We start from the raw sequence: 27,843 nt of genomic DNA on the forward strand, positions 1-27,843 counted from the left end.
AAGTTTCTTAACTTCTCTATTCCTCAACTGCCTAATCTATGAAATGGGGCAAACATAACATTCACCTCTAGAATTGTTCTGAGGAGCATTTAATGAAGTTAAAAGCAAGACAGTGGAACTTGTTAGCTAACCTCACAGACTCTGAAATTGGAACATCTAGATTTAAGGCTTCACCTCGTTAGTTATGTGACTTTGGGCAAGTTTTTAAACCTCTATGCCCCTAGTTCCCATTCTGTAAAATGGGAACAACTAACACTCACCTGATAGGAATGTGGTGGGGAATAATTTAAGCTAAATGTATAAAATGCTTAGAATAAAATAAGCCTAGCATCTAGGGAGTGCTATGTAAGTCTAATCTGCTACAACTGCTATTATAGTAATTGTTGTTATTTTAGTATATAAAGTGTGCTAAGAAGACTGCCTGGTGCATAGTAGTATTCATAAATGTTAACCATCATTATTACTTTCTGTAAAATATGTGTAACAATACCAGAATTAAGTAAAATAATAGGCATGAAGTCTTACCATAGTGCCCAGTATCGAAAAAAATATAAGCCTTTAATAAACTCCAGTCCTATTAAATACCACATGTGCTCTGGAGGGAAAGAAGGATCTGGGGTCAAGACCAGGCACTGGGCATGGATGACAATGACAAAGGTGGGAGAGAATAAGTGGATGGATGTACCACAAACTTTACCGTTTCCATAATATGGCTTTGGGCCATCCTACTCTAGAGCCAAGGATGAACAAGGTTCTTAAGCTTCTAAGACCTCTAAGGGGGTCCTCTAGATGGACCCCAGTGGGTCTATGAACTTGGATCGGAAAAATAAAACTAAATTTCCACCAGCATCCCACTGTAATCTAGCATTCCCTTTAATTTTGAATGCAAGCAACAAATCACAGTAGTAATACCAGTACCTGTGACTTTGTCGCCAAGAGAAATAACAGATTTTTTTAGTCACTTTACATTATAATAGTCACAGATATCTCAAAACACCATAATGCTTATTGCTATTTCCAAATTATAGTAATTACTAGGCTTGCTTGCTATTTAATGTGTTATAAAGTAAACAATTTTACTAGATCCCATTATTTTAGTAAATTCATTTCAAAATAAATGCTTTCCTTTGTGATCGTAAGTATTTTATATTAAGTATTTGAAGACTTTTATCTGCAGAGAGGCCCACAGTTCTCCCCAAATGCCAAAACAGAACAGGTCTCTGGTCTAGGGTCTTGAGGACCCTCAGTCCTATACACACAGAGGCAAATTCAGGACTCCAGAGACCTGTTTACCCAGGTGTCTTCTGGCAAGTGTCCTCCTGGGCCCTCTGTCACTGTGTCTATAAAAAGGAGCTAATCACATTCTTTGCAAATGCTCCATAGGATTATTATAAGTGTCAAATGTGATAAGGAATGTGAATCTACAGGCTGGAAGTGATAGGTTCTGCACAAACTTGGGCCAGCAATCATCTCATGCCTTAGGAACTTAACAGACCCTCATCCTGATTCCTCACAGGTGTCCTGAGTGCTGCTCCCAGTTCCTCCTCCTAGAATGCTACACAGGGACAGTTGCCAAAAACTTTGGGGGCCAGAGACCATTGGAGGCTCTGCCATCAGATTGTGAGTTGAATCCCGGCTGGACCCTTACTGACTATGTGACTGTAAATGTGTAAGTTTCACCCCTCCGAGCCTCCCCTTCTTCTTCATGATGGAAAGAAGGACAGGGAATTGAGAGAAACTGCCCAACACAAAACAGGTGCCTGGCAGGTAGCCACAGTGTAGGGCCTGATGAAGCACAATGGTTGGGATGACAATAGAGATGATTATCATCATCATTATCACATTGTGGCAGGTATTTAATTCTCACAGAATATGTACTTGCTCCTCACATTTCCCAGGCCCCTTGCAGTGGGTGTCATGGAATGAGTTTTAGCTGGTAGACCACGGGTGGAAGTGATGTATATAATTTCTGTGCTGAGACAACAAAAAACACAAGAGAGACTCTGTGTTCTCTTTTGCTCCCTGCCATATTGATGGCCAAGGTGTGTGTTGACACGAAGCAGCCATAGGTAGAAGCAGCTTGTACTGTTTGATCACTCCATGGAGAGTCACCCAACGATCACTGCATGTGCAGCATGGGTGAAAGAGAAACCTCTGTTGGGTAAGTCATTTAAACTTACCCACTTCACTTGTTACTTCAGCCTAGCCTAACCTCTCCTGACTGATATTTAACTAAGAAAACCACAGAGCAATGGACGACATCCCCTAATCATGGCAATGGCTAGATCTGCCATAAGACACACCTAGAATCCACCTTCTTCTAAGACTGGAGTATGTAATCCATTTGCAAGATCTGAGCAGAATCTAGTCTGAAGACTGAATGCAATCCAAGGAAAGATGCTCAGCAGTCACTCTTTCCAGCTTCAACTTACTATCAGAAAACCCTGCTGATCCAGCACAGCATCTGCTTACTGGAACTCAAGAAGCCTTCTTGAGATACTGTGTTTACAGTCAGCAACCACATTAGTTGAAAACACTAACGTTCTATTTCTAGACAATATTCTCTCTCCTTCTCTCCAAAGGTAAGAGTAGCTCTGAGCGTTGAAAAGGGCTCTCAATATCTACATGATTGCCAGCCTATAAGGAGGAGGGGGCCATAGGACCAGACTTCCCACCTATGCTGCTGCTGAGGACAGTAATAGAGCAAAGTATAAAACATAATTAACACATTTCAAATCAACATGTAAAACATGTCAGCTGTTTGAGTATTAATTAATATTTTTGCAAACTAATTACATTAGAATGACAAGGCCAGAAAGACACTAAAAGAGTTTACTAATTTTGTTCCACTCCTCTTATTTAAATGGCTGCATGGATTACCACTTTATTCAATTTTTATTTTTTTTTAATTTACCAGAAATGATCTAAACACCACACTATTTCACAGCTATCATCATTTATTCATAGCTCAATAAAGGAAACCGGAATAGCAATAACTCTTTCCTCCCCTCCTCCCCAATTGTCATTCTGGTGAGATCAGTGGGATATCAGCCCCAAGTCAAGCTACATTAGTGCTGAGAATCAGGCACAGTCGCGAAGTTTCTCCAAAGTGTGTGAGCATCATTTGTCATGAGATGTTTGTGCTGAGCAATGCAGACTTTAACCTAAGGGGGTTTTCAAGCCTGCTTCCCCCATCTTAGCTGGGCTGCTGGTTCAGAAGGCAAATTGCTTAGAAGCAAATACTAATTCTGCCTACTAGCCAAATGGCCTTGGATGGATCCCATCAACTCTTCTGAGCCTTGGTTTTCTCACCCAGTAAATGAAGGTTATATTAATACTCACCTGCCCAAGTTTCTTGGAAGGAACAAACAAGGTAATCCATGTAAAATGGTTAGCACTATGCCCAACATACTGTGGGCACTCAACACATGTTGGTTACTCTCATGACCACCACCACCATCATCACCATCATGAGGAGTCACTTTCAACACCCCATTATTACATGCCAATCCACATGTCCAACTAATTTTCCAATTCTCCTCTCCTCTCTCATCCCTGATTCACATACATAGTCAACCCAAAGCAGTCTCTTTGCTGCTTGTCAGATTTGTTCCCAATTATTGAAATATGCCGTGGAGTGTGGTATCCAGGTATATGGTTTTCAAGACCTCTTACTGATTTTAGAGCTAGGGCACACGGGTGAGTGGAAAAGGAAGCCTCACGTCCTCTGGAAGTCTCTCGAGATTCCCAGGAGACTTGATCATCCCCTCTAGGTGTTCACTCTCTCCCTTGAGCCCTGCTCTACTTTAGAACTTTGCTAAAAACATCTCTTCACCCATCCATATATTTTACTAGATTATAGGCTCCTTGAGAGCAGGAATATGCCTGATTCATTCTAAGTGACAGGGTCTAAAGGAATAACTACAAAATAGTAGATGCTCTTTAAGCTTGTTGAATCAGTGCATAGATCCCAAAGAGCTCCATTTGCTAATGCATACGTAGTCTGCTCAGTTCCAGACACGAGCCCCACCTGGATACAACCACAGCCCTTCCTCCTTGCCCCTTGCTAGAAGGATTATTTCCCTGATTTACTCAGGGGAGAATCCCACAGTTGCCTACGTGGACCTCCTCCTTCTCCACTGACCCTTCATTAACTTTTGCCCTTGGCCTTGGTTTCAATCAAGTTCAACCAGTTGAACTCCCCACCCCCTGGAGTGCTTCTGAACATCCCAATGCTGACCTTCAGCTGCCATTTCCAAGCTTTCTCCCTATTCCCCCGCAGAAGCCCTCCCACCGTGTGTGAGTCCATTTCTCCTTCACCATTGATAAAACATGCTGAGCCCTTGGAATTATGCAACATTACAGACTATGACAGGCTGGAGCCTCCACTGTTCACTCCAATTTGGTGGATCGCATCTGAGAGGGAGAGTGAAATGTGAGCCCAGAGCACATCTTTTGATCTTAAACAGTCAGAAGGCTGGAATGTATAATGCTATGGAAATAAATGGTGTCAAAACTGTAGGAAATAATTCATGGTGTGGGAATGGGTTTTATGATCACAGAGCACTCACAAAATCTTAAAACAGAGTCAACTAGATTGGTTGAGCTGCAGCTGGGGAAGCTTAGAGGAAGAGAAAATTCAGAAGAGGAGAGACTAGATTTTTCTCTCAAGGGGTGAAAGGCCCAGGCCTAGCCCCTGAGAGATGGAGGTGCCTCCTGGCTTCCCTTCCTCATCACCTCAGCTGGCTTTGGAGTCTAACAGTCATGGATGTGATTCCTGATTCCCCTCCTGCTACCCCTGTTACTCATTTAACTAACCACCTTGAGCCTCAGTTTGCTCATCTGTAAAATAGGAAAAATAATCATACTTACTTCATAGGGCTCTTATAGGGGTTAAGTTAATAAGAGAAGGTACATAAAATGACTTGTAGAATGCCTGGCATACAGTCAGATGCTAACTAAAAGGTAGCTTTTTTTTTTTTTCCTTTGGTTACTTTTCTCATTACCCCCATTGCAAAGTATAAATGCTGAGATCCTTCTAACTCATGCTCAAAAACTCACAGAAACCCATTTTCTTCTCTGATAGAAGCAATGAAAAGAGAATTTTTTTTATTGCTCACCTTTTTCAGGGACCATTAGTTAATGTCCATGGAGTAAGTAAGGTGTTTTTGGAAGGCTTTGGGATTGATGCTTCCACTTGGTTTAGAGGATACAGACTGGTTCTAGCTGGCTTCTCTGCTATTTCCTATTGTGGCTTAGAATGAATTCCCAACAATACTAATAAAAACAACTATAATGACTGACATATATTATGAGCTATTTATGCACTAAATAATATGCTAATTGCCTTCCATGCCTTATATCATGCCTTTTCACCTTCACGAAAAAGCTATAAGGTTCATTTTTTAATTATCTTCATTCTATGGAGGAGACAAATGAGACACACAAAGGTTAAGTAATTTTGCTGAGTTTCGCCGCTAGCAGGGACGAGAGATAAGAAATAATGGAGCTGGGGTTTGAACTCCACACCCCATCCTCACAGTGGTAATGTTCACAGTGGAAGGAGCCCCAGAGTTGTAGTCAGACAGACTGATTCAAACACTGGCCGTGCTATTTAATTCTCAGATAAGTTTGGTGAGCCTCCACCACCGCTCAGGGTGTCGGTGTCCTTCTCTGTAGAACATGGACAGTGACACACATTTTAAAGATTGTCATCAAGATAGCACAGTGTGTGGCACCCGGTACACACATGGTGAATGAAGCCACAGTGTTCAGTACTGCTGCTGGCGGGCTCCTGCTCATCTTCCTGCTCTGGTGCTTACACATGTTGGTTTGCTAGAGGCATCTCCTTGAGCAATCAGCCTCTCACCAGTGCATTCCCTCCTTCTGCTTATTTTCCTCTTTAACCCCCAATGCTACCTCCACTCCCCTATTCTCAGCACGTAAATTTCCCTCTGCTATTCACTAAGAAAATGAAAGCTGCCAGGCATAACCTCTTTCAATTTCTCTTCCTTCTCCTTCAAATTTATCCACACTTACTCTCCATCCTTGGTTTCTCAATGTCACGGAGGAAAAATGCCCTTTCTCAGTCCAATTAATGCCATTGTTCTCTGGTACAGGTAGTGAGCCCTGGTGACACAATGGTGAGCCGAGCACATACCCTCAGGGATACTCTGGTCACCTTCAGTGAGTAAACCCCACCTGCGCTCTGATTCTATCCTCGTACCCTATGAGGCCTGTCCTCCAGGCCTACAACATACCCAAGCCTCTGTCATCTTCAAAATTCCTTCAAGTCAGAGACCATCATTCACTGGGCTCAACCATTTGGCCCTTGACAGACTGGTCTATACTGTGCTTATGGGTCTTCTCTTTCCATTGACTCCATAAGCCACCAAATCTAACTTGTGCTTCCACCACCTACATTGGGAAGGCTGCTGTTGAGAACATTAATGATTGTATACTTGCCAAGTCCAGTGCCATCAAACCAATGCTCATTCTCCTTGACCCCAGTGAATCATTCACTACCCTCGCCTCTTTCTTTTAACCTCTTCCTCTTTGCCTTGCATGAGGATACTTAGCCTTGGTTTCTCTACGTTCACTACAATCACTTCCACTCTCCTTTACTGCTCCCATACCCCCTTTTAATGCTTATTCCTTGAACATGTAAACTCTTTCCTATCTGTACTTTTGCTCGTGTTCTCTTTTTTTTTTACTGGATGATGACCTAACTTACTTTTCAAGGCTCCAGTCTTTATATTACTCCCCTGGGAAGCCTCCATGGGTACGCCACTCCTATCTAGGCTCACTTACATTTGAACTCAAATTCAAAACTTCCCAAATATGGACTACAGCTTATGGAGAGAGCTTCACTCTTATGAATACCCTGGTGCTCATAAAACAATGGATACCATAGCATTTATGATATAACCCCCCAACCCCACACTGGACCATATGTTCTCTGCAGATCTGATTTCACATCAAAGTTCTATATGTTTCCCAGGACCTAGAGCTGTGCCTAGGATACAACAGCTGTCACTTAAGTTGTCATCAAATTAAAAACATATCAGCCATATCTCTGAGAATTCTGGGCTCTTGGATTAAGGCCAGGCACTTTTTAAACTATTCTTTTAAGCTGGTTTCAAGGACAGGGAAGACTATCAAAGTGTGATTGGGCAAAATCAGACAAGGCCAAGAGTTTGAAAGTGTTGCTAATCTTCAAGTGGATCTTGTCCTTGGTAGCGAAAAGGGGACCATTAACTCCAATGTGAATTAAGCCATGTAAATAAATTCCAGCCTGGCTAGGATCTGGGTCAGCTATGGTGCAAAATCTTCACGCAAGTTTTCAAAGCTACAGGTCTCAAAATAAATTTCTTTTTTTTTTTTAAAGATTTTATTTATTTATTTGAGAGAGAGAATGAGAGAGAGAGAGAGCACAAGAGAGGGGAACAGGAGAGGGAGAAGCAGACTCCCCACCGAGCAGGGAGCCCGATGCGGGACTCGATCCCGGGACTCCAGGATCATGACCTGAGCCGAAGGCAGTCGCTTAACCAACTGAGCCACCCAGGTGCCCCTCAAAATAAATTTTTAATGAGCCTCTGTACATACTGCCATGCTTTACACGATACATAAAAGACAGGGGATGTATGAGGAAACAAAATAATTATTGCTGAACATCTATTTTGTGCCAGGTACTATCTTAGGCATTGTATATATATTATTAAATTCTAAAGTTCAAACCAACATTTGGGGTGGTTTCATTATCCCCAGTTTACTGATGAGAGACTTATTTAGCAGGTAAGTGACTTCCCCCACAGGCATATCATTTTATCACTGTGGACTCATGATTCATATGCCATCTATTAGACTCCAAAGCTCATGTTCTTTCCACTGTAACCCTCCTCATGCAATAGCTCAACTTTTCTTTATAAAATATTCTGGCTTCTCCGGTGACCTGAAATGGCCAGGACTGGTCTTTTGCCCCCAGCCAAAGAAACTCAGTCCCTTTCCAAAATCACTGGTTTCTCTCTGTATGGGTCAGAGTGCTTAGAGGGCTCTGAAGACCTGAGACTCAGGGTTGAGGCAGGGAAAATAAATGATTCATTGGCCCAGAATAAAGTTTCCTTCTGGAAGGAAAAAGGGATTAGTGGGAGGGAGATTCTACCTACATTTCCTGAAGGCCCCTGGGCTTTACCACCTGCACTGTTTGCCATTGCAATTATTTGGGATGGCAAAACTATAATATCAATCAATCTCAGTCTGATTCCTTTGCCATGAAATAGGAGCAGGCCAATTTATCAAAATTGAGGCCCTCCACTGGGTTTATATTGCCATTAAACTATCAACAGGAAATCATTAAGGTGAGGCAAGAAACCAACTGCTAACTGAAAAGAAATGATTTTTTTCAAACATCCTCGCCTGCAACCTCCTTTGTTTGGCTGTCAGCATAACCACCTGTGGGGCTGGGTCTCGGATCTTTGTGTTAATGTGCAGTTGGTGGTGGAGAGAACTCAGATGTAGGCATTTGCAATCCAATGGCTATGCCTAGGTTACTTGGTTCTCTCTCAGCAGGGCAAGCTGCGTGACGATAAATAGGGGGGGAAATGTGTATGCATTTGTGCGATAAAACAAGCTTAATGATTCTGAAGGGGAAGGAGTCCACGAGACATACAGTAGCAACTTAGGAACAAAATGGAACCATGCAGGGCCAATTAATGTGCAAATATGTGTGTGCTGAACTTGCATTCCATTCATCATGTGGACATGGAAATTGGGCCATTTATCTGTTATATTATGTATGTGACATCTTAGTTTGGTTCTTACAGGCTGCTCAGAGACAAAGGGCCATGTGCTTTGCAGCTAGCAGAGGGAATTTAAGATAAATTCTTCAGCTGTCATAAACATTGCTGGGCAGAATTTGGTCACAAGATAAAGCTCTTTTCTCTGCAGGGTTTTAACATTTCTCAATAGTCCATGTGCCATCTTATTAAAACTGTGTGTGGTGCGGGGAGGGGTGGCATATGCCATGAAAAATTATTGGCACAAACAGCTTGCTGTCATGTTTTCAAAGTCCAGATTTAGCAAACGTTATTCACATATTCACTGTCAATCTGTAGAGAGAAAGGGAACTGGCAAAGCCATTCATTCTCACTGATTCTGTGGGTTTGTAATTCTTCTTGTCCTGCCTGTAACCAATGACTCCTCCACAGGTGGGGTTTGTTCTTCTGAAATTACAACCGTTTTGTCTGTACTTAGGAAAAAAGAAAGCCATTTGAGAAGGAAAAGGACCTCACAGAAGCACTTTCCCAGAGCCACTATTATTTACCTAACAGAACATGCCATGAATATGGATCATGCATTAAATAACGGTGATCGCTTGCTTTGATGAATTGCCATTAGAAATTCAATTAATAAAAGGTTACCTCCCTGCAGTAGTGCAAAAAATATGATCTGGCTGCAGCAATTACAATTTAGCCTCAGAAACAATGGTTAGGAGAAGGAAAAAGTTTTTGTTGTTGTTTTTTTAAACCTGTTCCATCTGGGAAATAGGAGTCCAGAGTAAAAATGAAGGAAGGAAGGAATGGATGAGTGAGTGAATTTAGGCTATTTTTAATCTACAGTTTTGTCTATTTGCTGAGCATTCCTATACTTTCATCCCACTTCCCCCACCTGATCATCCTTTTTTTTCCATTATCTTGTTTTATATTTTTAATGTTTGCATTTTCTTTTTCTTCCCCCCCTCCTCCTCCCTGTCCTCCTGTTGATATACAAATTGTGTACTATGAAGTACATATGTCTTCAGTATGGTGCTCCATAAATGTTACATGTGCTGGTTACCTGTGTGATCATATCCGGGTGATGATGTTGAGTATTTCCATCTCCAGTAAGTTCTCTTGTGCCCCCGACCCAGTCAGCACCTCCCAGAGGTAATCACTACTGTTTCTTTAATCACCAGAGATGAGTGCTGGTTTTGAATGCATGCTAATAAAATCAGAGTGCATTCTTCTATTCTGACTTTTTTTTCACTCAACATTATGTTTCTGAGATTCATACAGGCCATTTCATGTATCTATACGTGATTCTTTTTGATTGCTATCTTGTATTCATTGCATAGATATACCACAGTTTATTTATCTGTAATCCCATTTGTGGACATTTGGTTTGGCTATGACAAAGTTTCTATGAAAAATCCTGTGTACATTTTTTTGGTGTGCATAAGCACTCAATTCTCTTGGGCACACAAGGAGTGGAATTACTAGATCATTAAACATTTCACCAATATTTACAGTATTCCAATTCTCTAAAACTCCATTTTTAAATCTGAAAATGGCAGTAGCAATATCCTCCCATATGTGATTTCTGTGAAACTGAAAAGGGGCAACATATGTAAAGGTGTTTTTATTGTTGTTTGTTTTAAATTGCCAAATGTGACACAAATGTGAGACTATCTAGGGGAAAAGCAGAAAGATGGAAGATCGCAGGAAACAGGCAACTGTCCGTGGTGCTGACCTCAGAGGCCTGAGATACATTCAGGTATGATTTAGAAAGCAGGCCTGGCTCTTAAGGATTGGCAGTGCTAACATTTACTGAACACCCACTATGCATCAAGTTTTTATGTGGTGTTGTGGACTTTTATGTGTGTGTCCTCCAAAAATTCATAGGTTAAAATCCTAACCTCCAATGTAATGGTATTAGGAGGCGGGGCCTTTGTGAGTGATTAGACCATGAGGGTGAAGCCCTTATGAATGGGATTTGTGCCCTTATAAGGAAAGACTGAAGAGCCTGCTTCCTCTCTCTGCTCTCTTACCACACAAAGATACAAGAAGAAGATGGCCATCTTGCAAACTAGGATTAGAGTCCTCAAGAGACATCATATCTGCCAGAGTCTTGACCTTGGACTTCCCAACCTTCCTCACTGTGAGAAATAAGTTTCTGTTGTTTAAACCACCCAGTCTACATGATCTTGTTACAGCAGCCTGAACGAAGACACATGGCATGGCAGTTGAGAGCCAACAATACTTTGTACCCCACCTTGAATCCTGGCTCTATCATTCACTAGTTGAATGGCTCTGGGAAAGTTATTGAGTCTTTCTGAGGCTCAGTTTATTCTTCTGAAAATGAGGATTATAATAGTGTGTACATCACAACATTTCTGTAAGGATTTTATAAGATTATACATGTAAATCCTTACATAGTAAATGGTATATTCATGCTGAATACACGAAAACTGGTATTCTAGTTACAGCAGACTAGAAAAGTACACTGTCACTGCCATTTTGATGCTCCCAACAACCTCATGTGATGTGTATTGACATTCTCATCCTGAAAATCAGGACACTAAGTTTGGGGAGATAAATGACTGGCTCAAGTCACTGGTCACAAGATCACAGGAAGCAGGTGATACTAGTGGCCTCTTACCTCTACCCCATCCTTCTGCTACCCACTCCATTCCCCTTCCCTTAGACCTGCTTCCCAAATACCTGCCTCACTAGGCATCCAAAGTCACATTTACACCATTAATGCATCACAGTTCCTGAAAAACTTTTGCAAACCAAGCTATCATATCCAAGGATATAGACATTCAACTGGAGTTTCCACTCTTTGACAATGGTGTCCCCTTGTATTTTGTAGATCCCTGCCAGAATCTGCCTCCACACCCACGTGCTAGATCCAAAGGAGGTGTAATTATCCTCACTGGGCACATGAGGAGAGTGAGTCTCAGCAGTTACAGTGATGCACAATGCCACACAGAACCCAGTCTCTTGAGGCCAGGGTCCACGCTCCTTGTTCTACCCACATAGTAACTTGGGGTTGGGAGCGCAACTGCCCCATGGTACTGGATGTATTTTGGAGATATTCATTAAAGAACATTACATACAAATCCCAAGGATGGTCACCTTGCTAATGACCTCTGACCAGTGTCTTTCTTATCCTTTACCAGCCTCAGCCACAGTTCCCTTCATGCCCCAGAGGACAAGGAGGGCAAGGAAGAGGAGGGAGGAGATGGAAGAAGGGCATAGAGACGGATGGAGGTCTCACTGCCAAAGCAAGGGCTTATCTTAGTGAAGTTGGAATCATAATGTGTATATACAGACAGACTCTCAAGTCACCAAGACAGAAGCAAACAGGACATCTGACTTTGAAACCACCAACCATCTTTACCAGACTACCCAGTATACACCTACCTGGTCAGCCCCAAACAGCACCAGAGAAACCAGCCAACTGACAATGCCCTATCCAAACCACCAGGAGACTGCACAGAGCAGATCACAGCTGGGATACCCATTTCACTGCATCACCTTAGAAGGAAACCATGTCAAAATGTCCACCAAAGAGACAGAAAAACCACATTTCCTACCTCAGCTTTGCTGGCAGCCAGGCTTGTCAAAACCTGAAAGTTAAAGAAAAAAAAAGACATTAGTATTGATTCAACAAGAAGGTAATTGGATTAATTGTCTTTTTAAAGGAACTGGCATCAATAATTTGTTATGACCCAAGGGGACAATGAGTGCAACACGCACACACACAGATGTGTACACACACACACACACACACACACACACACCCAGAGGTACTTTTTCTTCTACCAAGTACAGCAACAAGATTTGTTTTTTCCAGTCCTGTGTATAAGGTGAAGAAGATAATTAATATTTTCAACACATTATAACCATCTTGCCAGGAAAAAAAAAAGGGGGGAGGGCTGTGTGCAATGCCCGTGCATTGATAATGATTAAATGAACACTGAAAAAGCAAAGGCATTGAAGACATTTTTGAGGGTTTTTTCTTCCCTTAAAGTTTCAAGTCAGTGTTAGGGGAAGGTAAAACTGCAAACTATAGCAACCATAGCTTTCTGTTTTCAAAATGCCTCAAAATATTGTGAAATAAAGCATTGTGCCAGGCATTGTGCCAACTTTACACTTACTGTCTCATTTACTCCCCAGAACAACTTTTATTATTCCCATTTCATAGAGGAGAACATGGGGTTTAGAAAAGTTAATTCTTCCAAGCCCAGAACATTATTAAGGAGGGAAATTAAATTAAAACCCAAGATAACATCATATAGACTTTATGGCTCCTACCCACAGCCCATTTTCTCTCTCTGGGCTCAAACCTAGTTTGCAGCGCCATGGCTAAACACACCAAGAAGGAATCGTCGGTAAATACAGGACCCATTATGGAGCCTCCCTCGGGAAAATGTTGAAGAAGATTGAAATAAGCCAGCATGCCAAGTTATACTTGTTCTTTCTGTGGCAAAACCAAGACAAAAAGACGAGCTGTGGGGATCTGGCACTGTGGTTCCTACATGAAAACGTAGCTGGTGGTACCGGGACCTACGACACCACTTCTGCCGTCACAATAAAGTCCACCATCAGAGGACTGAAGCAGTTGAAAGACCAGCAGAAGCTCCACCATTTGAAATATTGCTAGCCTATAATAAATGGGTTAATTTATGCAAGCAAAAAAAAAAAGGATTTGATTTAGACACCACTCACCATTGTTCATATAGGCTCAGAATATGCATAGGGGCAGATAAGATTTTTTTTCTGTAACTTTTTGTCTTGCAACTTTCTATCTTATATCCAAGGTTGACTTGGTCAAATTAAGTCATATTTTCCTACCAGACTGCTATGGTCACCTTAAAATTCATGAAGCTCTAACCCCCATGTGATGATATTTGGGGATGGGGCCTTTGGGAGGTAATTCAGTTTAGATGAGGTAATGAAGGTGGGCTACACATGATGGGGTTAGTGCCTTTATCAGAAGAGATATCACACAGCTAGTTTCCCTTTGCTTCCTCTCTCCACCTGTATGCACCAAGGAAAGGCTAAATGAGGACAGAACACAAAGGAGGCCATCTGTAACCCAAGGAGACAAGCTTCACCAGACACCAACTCTGCTGGCACCTTGACCTTGGACTTCTGGTCTCCAGAACTGTGACAAAGTTCTGTTGTTTAATCTACCCAGGGTATGGTATTTTGTTACAGCAGCCCACACTGACTATGATACGGATCAATACCAGCTCACAGTTGTGACGCCAACAAAGTGCTTAGGAATCCATGTCTTCCTGAATTAGCTGACCAGGCCCTGTAGCTCACACTGGCCCAGCTCCCAGAAGCACCTCTCCCACACTCACCTCAAGGTATCAGACCAGCCCTCACCTAAGCAATAGCCCCAGAAGTAGCTCAGACAGAGCTTGCTGCCCACTGGCAGCTTCACGCATCATTAGCCTCCTAAACAGGAGGCCAACCTTCAAACTGACCTCAGCCAAGATAGTCCATTAGCCATGGCCTGAGGCTTGCCAAACCATGAAACCAGGGGCCAGGCCTGGAGAAACGCTCCAAGGTATGATGAATATCATACCTCCCTGATCTTGCTCTCTGCTCTGGAGCTCTATTAGAGCCGGGGCTGGGAGAATATCTGATTCCCAAGCAATTCGCCACAGATGCCCTGGTTACACAATCTCACACGTGTGTGTGTGTGTGTGTGTGTGTGTACAAGTACACACACATCTCCCTGCTGAAAACCAATGGGAAAATTGAAGGGTAGCATGCTATTCAGCAGCTACAGGTCTTAAGCAGTATGCCCGTCCAGGCTTCACAGAGCGCAAGGACAACACGGTTCTCAGCTGACTTGGATTTTCTCCACTTCATAATTTTAGTGTGCGTCTCTTAACCCTGTGTCTTTCTCCTAACTTCTAACTTTTGTGTCTCCTCACTAACTTTGTGTAAACCCAATTCTTACTTTGACCTTAGATAAATCTACACACAGGGAGGGGCATGGATACAGCCATTCAGTGCAGCATTGTTTGTGATAACAATACATTTCTAAAAAATTTTAAACATCCTCAAATAAAAGAACGGCTGAAATACTGAGTTTGAACACACAAACACCCACAGGGGCCAGGGAAGTAATGAAAATGTATAAAGTGGGGCGCCTGGGTGGCTCAGTTGGTTGAGCGACTGCCTTCGGCTCAGGTCATGATCCTGGAACCCGGGATCGAGTCCCGCATCAGGCTCCCTGCTCGGCGGGGAGTCTGCTTCTCCCTCTGACCCTCCCCTCTCTCATGCTCTCTCTATCTCATTCTCTCTCTCAAATAAATAAATAAAATCTTAAAAAAAAAAAAGAAGAAAATGTATAAAGTGGGCAGCCTGTAAGATAATAGGGAATGGAGGGGCCTGTGTGGAAATTAGAGATTGCCTACTCTACCTAAAGCTATTGCATTTAACTTAGAACAGCAAGATATGATTCTGGCCAAACAAAATACATATGTAGTCTGGATGTGGCTGTTGGACTCCAAATTTATGATCTTCTAAGTCAAACCAATTATGATACACCCATTTTATGAAATACTATGCACACTTAGAATATTATATTTTTCATAGTGTTCTGACATGAAAAGACTGGTACAGCACATATGATAAATGAATAGGACACATAAAATTGTACCAATCTCTAAAAAAAAAAAAAACCCTAAGGTCTATATGCATTATACATTCCTCCTTCCCTCCCTGCACACACATAGATATATGTCTGAAAAATGTCCAGGAGGATACTCATCAAGCTAACAAAACGTCTACCTCTAAGGAGGAAACTGGAACTTGAGTGAGAATTGATGAGTTGAAGAAAGTTGTGAGGAACTTTCTCTGAATTGTTTGAAATTTTTTCATTGAGAATGTATCCACATATTATTTGTCAAGCTAACCATAAATTTAAAATAGGATAAAAATAAAGCTTTATAGTGCTTCAATATTAATAAGAGACTTCAGAGAAGTGCTGGGTTTCTTTTTCTCATTGAAGAGTGAACTAAGCACAGCTCTCACCCATTCATATGACAGAGTAGAAGCTGGGTCATATGCTCATGATAGGGAGTGGTGGGGCTTGTGGCCAACTGAAGATAAATCATACTGGGATTTATAATTCCACATACTAGATAAATATAGGAAAAGCAAATGGTGAAAGTTACTAGAACCCTTTATATACTGCATTGGGGGTTTCTGCATTGGGGGTTGATTTTATAGTTCTAATTCTGTTAGATTCAGTTCTAATACACATAGCTCAGGGCTTATTCAGGAATGTGGCACCCACAGACCTCAGGGGCCCATCTATGATCCGCTGAGGTATGTCGGGCACCTAAAACAGACTGCAGAGGCCAGCTGCATGAATGAGGTTTCTGTAGGGGCTGCAGGTGCCAGGCTAAGGCATTTGGCTTTTATCTTGTCAGCAGCAGCCATCAGAGGGTTTCCAGCAGGGGCTGATAATGATTAGAGCCATCTTTGAGGTAAGCATTCTGTGCGCCAGCATAGGGCACAGAAGGGATGCCGGAAACTCCCCACAGGACACTCCTTAAAGCTTTGTTCCAGCCATTTCCCATCCCTTTAATCATTTCCTTCCTCTTCTTCCATTTCTCTACATGTGTTTGAAATTGCAAAGGCCGACATTAAGGGTTTCCTCCTCGCTTGTGCTAGAAACTTGATGTGCATGATTACCTTGAGATCCTCACCATGACTCTAGGAGCTGGCTCTCCTGCCACATTTGCAGCTAGGAAAGCTGAGGTTGGAATGCCAAGTTCCTTTCCACACCATAAGGTGTCAGAGGCAGGGTTTGAACACAGATCAGACATCAAAACTGCCTTCAAAACCCATGCAGGGATTATGCCTACACAATGGAGATATGGATTCCCTCCTGGGATTTCCCACAGATTAACAGATACCAGGATTGAGTTAACTGATAGAAGGAAGATCACTCCTCAGGCACACCCACTTAGTCTCCTAAGCACCTGAGTCTGAGATGCCCAAATACCATCTGGGGCTCTGTTGCTCCAAACTATTCAATCTTCAGTGCTGAACATTTTGGGGTACCACTCTATTAATTTTGCAGGGGTAGTAGTAGACAGGCCTTTTTTGGTAGTATGGGATAGAAACAATTCAAAATAGTCTAAAGACACAAAAGAATTTATTAGCTCATTTGACTGGTAGAGCTCACTTTAAATGGATCTAGATAAGGATTAAAGAGGCTAAATTACTTCTCTGTTAGAGCAGTGAACTGAACCCAGGTCTCTATGATTCTAGATACCTTCATGGGGCACAAGTGGATTTTGGGAAGCCTGTGGGTGCAGCCCTCCTATATTTGCCAGGGACATTGAAGCTGCAGCAACCAAATGTGTAATGGCTTGACACAACGTAACAGTCCTAGGTGGAAGAACACATTAGAGGCCAGCTCTCCTACACACCATCATTCAGAGACCCAGGATGAAAGAGGCTCTGCCATCTTTAATATGTGGCTTCCAAGGTCACCATGATCATCTTCATACCGGCCAGCCAGAAGGAGGAGAACACATGGAGGAACACTATGGTCGTCTTTATGAACCAGACCCAGAAAAATGTCATGCATTTCAGCTCATGTTCTACTGGCTAGAGCTCAGTCATGTGGCCACATATAATGGCAAGGGTGTCTGTACATGTATGTGGTCAAGCTATATGTCAGAAGAGAAGATGGTTTTATAGAGCAGAGCTAGCAAGGCCTGGCCACACCTCTTCACTACAGCACTGCCTTGCCCAAGACCCCTCTGCATGATTCCCTGATAGAAAATCCACTTCCATCCAACCTCTTCCAATTTCTCCTAGTGATTAATTCGGTCTGTAGAACTCACAGTTTCTTGGTGCTGAGGTCCCCTCACTTTGCAGCTGGTCCTCTTGGGTGCACAAGCTACATGGCTCAAACCCAGGTCTTCTGTGGCATCCTCTTGACACAGAGGAGACTCACTGGTCAGTTTACAAAAGCAAAGCTGAGACTGAAGCTGTTCCCTTCCTCCATACCACTCTGTTTTCTCCTCTGCTCGAATAAGCAGAAAGGGACCATCAGCAACGAAGCTGCATGAGTAGACTGAGTCCTCTTATTGCTGGCTCCCCAGTATCTACAAGAGATCCCCTCAGAGTTCAGCTTTTCTTCAGGTTGACACTGAAAAATTCTCCTTTCTCTCCCTGAATCCTCTGATCTTCTGCTTCTATATCTAAAACAGAGCTGGCTTGTCCCTCTGACAGAGCCCTGAGGAGGTATCTGGGCCCTTGTGTTTGGCCCTCTTTCAAGTGTAAGAGATGCTCAGCACTCCTTTGTATTCAGTTATGATCCTAATGATCTATTCTGGGATAACAGGAAACATTTCATTAGTCACCTTGACCAAAGGGGCCAGCAATGGGTTGTGAATTCTTCACCATATTGAGTCAACTCTTACTTGAACTGACTGAGTCTCTGGGTTGTTTTCTCTGGTTACATAGAATAACTTCCAAGTGCTATCATCAAAGAATAATAAAGCAGAGACATGCTTGGGTTGTGGAATAAGACAAATGGGGTTCCTGCCACTCAGCAGCTGAGTGGCTTTGAGGTCACTTTCCTCATCTGAGAGAGTTTACTTCTCTGTAAACGGAATAGGGAAATTCTCTCCCCACCCCCCACGTGGTGTTGGTTCCATGTTATCTCTTAAACAGTAAACACTAGCATCTGTCCCTGCAATGTTCTATCTACAAAAGTTGAATCCCCTGGAGACTAGGGACTCTAAGCATGGTTGTGGAGTCAAGTTCTGGGTTCAAAACCTGTTTTTACCACTTTCTAGTATGTCATCTTGGGCACATGTACTGACTGAAATTGGCCACACGTTCTATGATACTTCTTCCACTGAGACGTGGGGTCTATGTTCCCAATCCATGACTCCGGGTGGTCTCTAAAACTACCTTGACCAACAGCTTACAGCAGAAGGGATGTTGTTCCAGTTCTGGGCCAGCCTTAAAAGACTGGCAGCTGCTACTGTTGTCTGTGGGGACCCTCTCTGAGTGCCCTCAGCTGCCACATCAGAGGTCCAACTACCCTGAGACCACCGGGAAGAGCCCACATTGAGACACTTTGATAGAGAGTCCCAGCTGAGCCCAAACTTCCAGCCTCCCTGGCCAACGTGCCATCCACATAAGAAAAGCCATCTTGGACCCTCCAGGCTGTCTGTCTGGCAGCTGAATGACACCAAGAAACCTCAGTCAGTCCATACCTGGCACACCCCGCCCAGATTCCTGACTCACAAAATCTTGAGCTATAATAAATGGCTGCTATTTTGAGCCACTAGGTTTTGGGGTACTTTGATACGCAGCAATAGATAATCACAACAAAAGGTACTTATCCTTCCCAAACCTGTAACTGTACACTTATGAATGGGGAAAATATGTTTTTACAAGATCATTTTAATAATTAAGCAAAAAAAAAAATATTCAAAAGTGCTTGACATGGTCCCTGGCACACAGTAAACGGTGAATTTATCTTTCCTTTCACAGAACCATGTGCTGTTCTTTGTGCATCTCTACATGCGACACTCCAGATTTACTGTCAAGTGATGATGTTCATGGGAGCTCAATTTGATTTCCAGCTGGTAAAATGTATATGGGTTGCTCTGGAATCAGAAATCCCTGGGCTTTGTAAATACTTGCTCTACCACTTATAAGCTGTGTGCATGGCCAAGGGAAAGCTACTTCACTTCTCTGTGCCTCAGTTTCCTCATTTGGAAAACGGACACAAAAATCTATCTCACCGCCTCTTTGGTGTGGATTCATGGGAATGTCTGGTATGGAGTTGGAGATAGAGATCAGATGGCTGTCATTTCAGTGAGTTTGGTGTAGTAACTGTAACAGCAGCAGTCCTAACACCTGGTATTTTAAGCTCCACTGCACTTAATGGAACAGCCGGTGAACAGACCACCCAAAGGGGTATTTTTTTTTTTAAAGCAGGCAGCTTCCTCTCTCCCCGCCATCCCTCTCCTCCATTCTAGCCCAGGACTTGGTTTCAGCCACTGAGCCACCAGAACTCAGCCCAGATTTTTAAATGTGAGTGTAAAAAAGGAAAGAACCCATTCACAGATGATATTCACCAACCACCCCCCCAACCAAATTCCGTAGGCTCCAGACATGTCCAATGAATAAACGTCTCTTAAAATTCTTCTAGAAAATGCACAAGGTTTCTCTTAATAACTCTCACTGTCAGAAATGAAATATTTACATGCACTCGCTTCAAAATTCTGGCAGCTTGTAACCTAAGAATAGTTTTACTTATGGTGTTGAACAACTGCCTTAGGTCTATCTTGTGGATGATTCTGAGAAGAGCAAGAGGATGCAGGGCAGGGAGAAGAAAGGAAAAGCCGCCTGTGGTGGGGAGGCTGAGCAGGAAGGGGCTGACAAATCCCTGCCCTTGGTTTGCCCTTGAAGTTGGTGTATCAGGAAGGTTAAAGTAGTTATAGCCCGGGAATGATGGGTGTCTGAGCTGTGACGAGCCCATCAGTCACTCTGACACATGCCGGAAAACACCAAGAGATTACAAACATTATCTGAAGCTTAATTATGAGGCAGACAGGAGGCTGGGCTGGTGTGGGTAGGGGGATGGTAGGGTTTCCTGAGCCCATTCTTACCAGATCCTATAATGTTAGGGAGAAGTTGCTGCCACTTGTGTGTCCTTCCAGAGAGCCCCTGTTGCTTTTTAACGTCAGGTTACAAAGTTATAAAAAGCTGAGATAGGTCTGTTTTCAAATTTAGATCAGAAATCTGGAAATGTATATAAAGATCTTTAAAAACCTCCTTTTTCTTTGACTCAGTAGCTCTGCTCCTGGGAATCTCTCCTAAGGACACACTGGAGATACAGCAAATGTTTGTGGCACAAAAGGATGCTTTGTAACATTTTTGTAATGGAAACTACCTAGTTGCCCAACAACAGGGAACCGACTCAGCTCACTGAGTTATCCCTTTATCATGGAGAACTATATTTCTATTAAAGTAATGGTTAAGCAAAGTTTGAAATAACATGGGAAAATGCTTATATATTAAGGGGAAAAAAACAGAATATAAACAACATACAGTACATGATTTCAATTATGTTAAAACATGAATAGGAGAGGGGCGCCTGGGTGGCTCAGTCATTAAGCGTCTGCCTTCGGCTCAGGTCATGGTCCCAGGGTCCTGGGATCGAGCCCCGCATCGGGCTCCCTGCTCAGCGGGAAGTCTGCTTCTCCCTCTCCTACTCCCCCTGCTTGTGTTCCCTCTCTCGCTATGTTTCTCTCTGTCAAATAAATAAAATCTTTAAAAAAAAAAAAAACATGAATAGGAGAAATGTGGGAAGGAAATACCAAAAATAATTAGTGGTGTTTTTCTTCAGGAGGTAAAATTGGATATTTCATTTTCATCTTTCTCTTTTCTATGTTTTCCAAGTTTTCTCCAGTTAAAAAAAAAAATGTACAGAAAGCTTTTAGACACCAACTAGTTCCTGCCAATCCTTTCAAATATTCTACCCATCTTCCTAATGATATCTTCCCCACAGATTGGTGATCTAGAGCAAAGCTGGGCTGAGTGACTCCAAATGACATAAAGCAAAGAGACAAGGGATCTAACATTAGTTTTGCACACTTCATGTATCAGGCATTGTTTATACTCCATCATTCAATCCTCGATTCTGCCAGGTAGGGGTTATTATCACCCTTTTATCAATACTGTGGGAACTAAGAGCCCAGATAAGTCAGGAATCTTTTCCAGACAACGTAGCAATTAAGAGTCAGGGTAGGAATGTGAGCTCAGGTTGGCCTGACTCCAAATCCGTTCCCTTCCCTTCTTAACCATCAGCCACAGATGGAGAGAAGCACAGGTGGTGCCCTAGCTGTAATAGCCCTTTCTTCCAAAGCCCTTATGGTAAAATTCGAATTGCTATGGAAACATCTCTGGACTCCTCCCCGCCCCCCCCTCAGTATCTCCTTTCTTCATGGTCATGGTGCCTGGAATCCCATAATTGGAGATGCTTTCCTTCAGGTTAAAAAGCCCTAACTCTTGCCTCTATGAGTCCTTGGTGAAAATGCACATAAGGCTGGGAGAGGTGATCAGGCATAATGCCTGGATAAGAATAGAGGATAAGCAGAAGCTGGGGAAAACATACATTGACCTTGAATGTTTTGATGTTGGGGAGGGAAATGCAGGGCACAAGTCATACCCCAAGGCACATTCTGGGCATATAAACACTTATCATTTTTGGTTGCCCAGCATCTCAATTTCTGGGGTGCCTAGGTGGCTCAGTCAGTTAGGCATCTGCCTTTGGCTCAGGTCATGATCCCAGCGTCCTGGGATGGAACACCATGTTGGGCTCCCTGCTCAGTGGAGAGCCTGCTTCTCCCTCTCCCTGGCCCCTGCTTGTGCTCTCTCTCTCACTATCTCTTTCTCTCTCTCTCAAACAAATAAAATCTTAAAAAAAAAAAAATCTCAATTTCCATTCCAAGAAACCACCTCCCCCACATCTTTGTGTGGTCTCAGTAAGGAGGTGACTTGAAGTGGCCCTTTTCCCACTTCAGACATTGAAAGGGCAGATCCCATGATTCTTAATATTGGCTGCACTTTGTTTTTGTTTGAAGATTTTATTTATTTATTTGACAGAGAGAGACATAGCAAGAGAGGGAACACAAGCAGGGGGAGTGGGAGAGGGAGAAGCAGGCTTCCTGTGGAGCAGGGAGCCCGATGTAGGGCTCGATCCCAGGACCCTGGGACCATGACCTGAGCGGAAGGCAGCCGCTTAACGACTGAGCCACCCAGGCGCCCCTTGGCTGCACTTTGGAGTCAGAGCTGGACAAAAGGCTGCTGTCCAGGATCTGGTCCCAGGCATTGTGATTTCATTGATGTGGGGAGGGGACTGGGCAGTGGTATTCATTAAAGCTCTCCAGATGACTCTGATGAGCAGATAGGGTTGAGGACCACAAAGCTGGATGTGTCTTTTCAATCCCCCCAGGACAATGGGGATGTACATATGTCCAAGCACTGTCCCCCTCTCTCTTGAGATCTTTTGAATCAGTGACATGAGGGAGAAACAAATGGCTGGGGTATATTTATCCCATGAATGGTAGTGTTCTGCCCAGACCAGTTCTGCTATGAGAATATTCCTGCTTCCCAGGACTCCAGAGCTAGTTTGGTTGTTGCTTCTTTCCAACCTTTTCATCTCCCTTCCTATAGATTCTGAGAGCCCCATTCCAATAAATTCCTTCTTCTTGGACCGCAGAACATAGTCATGAAAACTACAATGCAACACAAAAGGGTCACATAGAGGTAGGTAGGAGAGTGACCAGGACCACTAGACCTTCCTGCTAATAAATGATAGAAATGACTATATATTCACCAAGATTCATGCTTCTCCTTCCATAATGTGGAGTTGCCACTAGGAAATGGCTGCCCAGTCAGGGTCTACATTTCCCAGGCTCCCTTGCATCTAGATGGTGCTATGTGACTAGTTCTCACCAATGGAATGAGACAAATAGAGAGCAAGTCACTTCCAGACCAAGGAGCTTACGAGGCAGGTGCATCTCTCTCCAGGCATTTCTGAATACATTTATGAATATTTCCCCAGGCATTTCTAAATATTTCTGGGGCCCTCTGAGGACTAAGAGGAGGGGAATGCTATAAGATGGAAAAAGCCTGGATCCCTGAATCACCTTGTGGAGGGCTGTTGGAGCACCAGGGACAGCTGCACTATACTGCTAAGGAAGCAAAAAATAAACTGTACTGTGTTAAAGGACTGAAATTTGTTTTTTGTTTTTTGTTGTTTTTTTTTTAACAGGGGCTGGGAGTATCCTAATACAGCTTCAAAGCCATAATTTGAAACCCAGCATCCTTAGCCAGAATGCCATCCTGCTCTCTACTGCCCACCCCCATGACTTTGCATCTCTGTTCTCTATTAAGCTGGACCAAGCCCAGACCGCTGGGCTCCCTTTTCTGAGGGCCTCTACCCCCCAAGAAGGAGTCCTTGTTGCTACAGATGAGGCACATCATCATCAGTGGAAATCACCAAGGCAGGCTGTGTGTTGTCAGGCACAGGTGTGCAATAAATGATTACATTACGTGGTCAGGCCAAGGGGTCTGACTCAGTCTGAAATGCGATCCTTCCTGCCAAACTCAGGGAACCAAGGGTCAGGGCAGGCCACACCCCAGGCTAGAGGTCCAGCACATTTACCAGATTTTACTCTCACCCCCAATCTTTTGGGAAACTTAACTGTGCAATCTTGACTTTTCATAATTCCTCTTGGCCATTCCCAAGCAATTTCCATGCCTAGTTGGAAGATTATAGACTTGCCCAACTCCAGGACACAAAACACAAGCTGAGGCTGAAATGGTGAATCTGAGCCTCCATCTTTCACTTCAGTGTGCCTACTCCCTCCCTGCACTGCCCCCATTCAGCTTACACCTCACTGGCCATCCTCTCTCTCCACATAAGAGGTCTCTTTTTCTGGGACAGGTCTCATCTGTTAACATACAATTATCTTATAGTGAGGTAAGTACTATAACCAACGTATCCATAGTGAAATGTCTCATGGATCCAGAGAGAATAAGGTCAGAACATAAGGAAGAGAGAAAAGGGTCTTAAAAAGAAGTGGCATAGAGCTAGGTCTTAAAGGATGGGTAGAAGTGGGGACACCTGGGTAGCTCAGTCAGTTAAGCATCTGCCTTCAGCTCAGGTCATGATCTCAGGGTCCTGGGATTGAGCCCTGCATTGGGCTCCCACGGTTATCCCGTGGATTAAAGAAAAAACTCGGTATTCTTAGACATTATCTCAATCCTCAGCACAGCTCTACAGTGTGGATTCTTACTGCCCCAATTTTTAAAATGCTTGGTCAAAGAGGTGAAGTAATTAGCCCCAAATGGGATGTATGGCTAAAAGTCACGGAAAGGCAATTTGAATTCAGGTGCGTCTGATTATAGGACCCCTGCTCTCCAAACATAATGTTCGAAACATTCAGAACCTATCTACACCTGGGTTGTTACATCCTGCTTCATTCACTCACCAATCTGCCCAGCAATGAACAATTCCTTTAGAGCACTGTACACACAACTCCAAGCTTATGGTTTCTCTGTCACCTTTGAGTGCACATGTTCAATGACTCTTTTTAAAAGGACACAGTACTTACGGAGCCAAAATGAAAAGGACAGCATGAAGGAATGCTCAGAAGCTCTGATGGCACAGAGATGACATAATTTATGTTTCACCACTATCGTCTCTGCTCTGCCCACTGCAATCTCAAAACTGAGGAAGAATTTGGTAATTGCTTCAGCGGGGCTGGGCCTGTGGGTGACTGCTTACTTTTCTTATTACCTTGTCCTGCATAGTGATCCTTGAGTATTTCATCTTCTTTGGCAGGGATGGCAGGTTTTAGGACATCTCTGGTAGAGTGGACAATGCCTCAGATAACATACAGAGGAAAATTAAGGAGGTGGGGGCTCTTGGTGAAAGGTCTGCAGGCTAAAGGCAAGATGAGGGTGACACTATCATACTGGGCAGGCACCTCCACTGCTGGCTTTGAAGGTTAAGGCAAAGTGCCCACTGTACACCTGGGAAGAGCAGCTCATTTCCAGTTGGGAATGATCTATATAGCACTGATCTGAATGGACACCAATATTCCTCTTTCTTGGTGTGGAACACAATTCAGAATCATATGATAACTATCAGGGGTGTTATTGTCTTAACAGAATCCAGCAGGAGTCCTGGATTATTGGGATGATTTTTGAGGTTAAGCCCACAAGCAAAGTGTGCAAAAGGGAGGAACGAAGGAGGCCTGGGAAAGGGGGAAATAGGGAAGCCAAGATTGGCAGATACAGGAGGGCACCAGGTACCCATGGCTTGGTTTGGCTCAGGGAATGCATGAGCCTCCAACAGTGCATCACAATACACCCAATACCATTCTCCAACCAGGCTGCACACCTGTAGTCCCAGCCGCTGAAAAGTCGTCTTTTGTCACTTTCTCTCCCAGGCTGAGCTGGCTATTTCTGTGTCTGGTGAGTCAAATCTTGGGAGTCGGTGGGTGAAGAAAACGAAAGAGATGAAGCATTGGAGTTCACCTGCTTGAGTTCAATATCAGCCCTGCCCCTTACTAGCTGTGTAAGCTGAGGTAGGTCATTAATCTCTCTCTGCCTCAAATTCCTCATCTGTTAAATGGGACTATATAGGGCTCTTTAAGGAGTAAGCAGAGTAACAAACATGAAGCACTTAGAACAGTTCTTAGTACAGAGTGAAGATGGAATAAGTGTTGCCTACTGTCATTATATATTATTAGTGCTTCTGCAGCTATTTTGTTAAAAACCCTAGCACAGTGTTAGTGCTAACACAGGATATTAGCAACTGGTATTTTTGTTCTTCTTCCTTTTTCTAAATAATTCCAAAGAATGAAATTACTGGTTCAAAGGGTGTGAGTGAGTGTGTGTATGTCTACCCATGTTCTTAACATGCACAACAGCATTAGCACCATTTTCTTTCGCGCAGGTAATTCCCACACCTCTTTTCTTCCACTCCCCCCATTACCTCCAAGAGATATCTCAGATTCATCTACCTTTCTCCCTCCCTCACACTTAGTCCAAACACTATCCTTCCTTGTCTGGATAAGAGGGATAAGATCACTTAACCAGTTAATTGAAAGTCCCCATCCCCTCTTAGCCACTGGGACTGTGGAGCCATCCAGAGACCAGATCCCCAGGCTGGGTTCAGAGTAAATAGGATTACCTGTGGTGGCAGGAACTGGTGGAGACAGAAGGTGTTTCAAAACTTAATCAAAAATTAATTAGAAAAAGAAACAAGCCAAAGGACAAACATCTGTGAGCAGATGATGTGCAAAGGCAAACAAATCCGATATATAACATTCCGTTTGAGTTAGGAGCAGGATCCTGCTGGGCTGCATTGGGAGTAGCTGGAAAGCTTTGAGAGGAACAAAAAGCCTTCGTGTTTACTTCTCAAGAACAAATGACAGTGCAACTCTAAGCTCTAAAGACTCTGGAGGAGAGGGTCTCTGCACAGGATCGCACACAAGCTGCCGGGAAGCTGCGCCTCAGGGAGGTGCTAATAAATAATCCTCAGAATACACGCTAGCCAGTCCTCTAAGTGAGGAGGGGATCCCAAGCAGGAGCAAAGCCTTCTCAGGCAGTCAGAGCTGGGGGACTCGCCCGCACCCCACATCTGTTTTCCAGACAGGAAAAGCCGAGCCTTGAAACCATGTCAGATGGAAATCAGAAGCAATGGCCACTGAGACGAGCCCTGGAGTGTGGACTTGGGATGCCTTTCTGGGAGAAACTGGACATCTGGAAATGAGTTTCTAATAGAGGTTTGTAGCAAATCCATCAATACCTTACACGTATCCCCTGGCTGTTCCTACACCAGGGTCTTCACACAGCACCTGTCAGTCTCTCTCAGAGGCTTTCTCTCACCGCAGGGGTGTGCTTCTCCGTGCACACGGCAAGCGGGAAGGGTATCAGCACTAACGACACAGGAGCATCCCTCAACTAATAAGGCTGTGCCCCTAGCAGTGACTCTGAAACAACCCTGCAGCTCCACCCACAGGTCCAGTTGGTATTGAGCCCCAGTTGCCACAGGGTGACCTGGTCCTTGAAGTACCTGCATTGGTCTCCTCACTTTCCTCTCCCTTCTTTCCCCAACTGCTTCTTGGGGCCACCCAAATAAGCCTATCTTGAGGTCTGCTTCTAGGGATTCACACAAAGACAAGGATGTTGGTGGGGGGTGGACAGGCTTTGGATCAATGACTTGGTTAAGTAAGGGATGCAGTATACAGACCTGTCTATAAGTCAAAGAGCCCCATGGGGACTCTGGTGGCCTCAAGCCTCCTGTTTGGATCAACCACCCAGTGACCCTTATTACTGCCACTTCCCAGACCCATGTAGTCCCCGAAATCAGGTCACCCCACTGTTCCTCAGGTCAAGGACCTCCTCCTTGTAGGAAGCTAAAATTGGAAAGATAAATGTTGTCTTATCTCTAACCTTCCAAGATTCCAATGGACCCTGCCCTCTTCTTTTTTTT

The 27,843-nt window shown here is 43.6% G+C and overlaps 1 protein-coding gene across 6 annotated transcripts in view; it reads right to left on the reverse strand.

Moving 5' to 3' along the window:
• RBFOX1 (RNA binding fox-1 homolog 1) overlaps nucleotides 1–27,843 on the reverse strand; it is a 1,962,285-nt gene that overhangs the window by 1,480,834 nt on the left and 453,608 nt on the right. For all 6 annotated transcript variants that reach the window (XM_081820076.1, XM_081820073.1, XM_081820077.1 and 3 more), the window contains exon 3: nucleotides 12,356–12,388. In XM_081820076.1, coding sequence (XP_081676202.1) covers nucleotides 12,356–12,388 — 33 coding nt within the window. The remainder of the gene's footprint in view (nucleotides 1–12,355; nucleotides 12,389–27,843) is intronic.

Source organism: Leptonychotes weddellii, chromosome 5, assembly GCF_054177405.1.
Source record: "Leptonychotes weddellii isolate Sample4059 chromosome 5, ASM5417740v2, whole genome shotgun sequence".
Classification (NCBI taxonomy): Eukaryota; Metazoa; Chordata; class Mammalia; order Carnivora; family Phocidae; genus Leptonychotes; species Leptonychotes weddellii.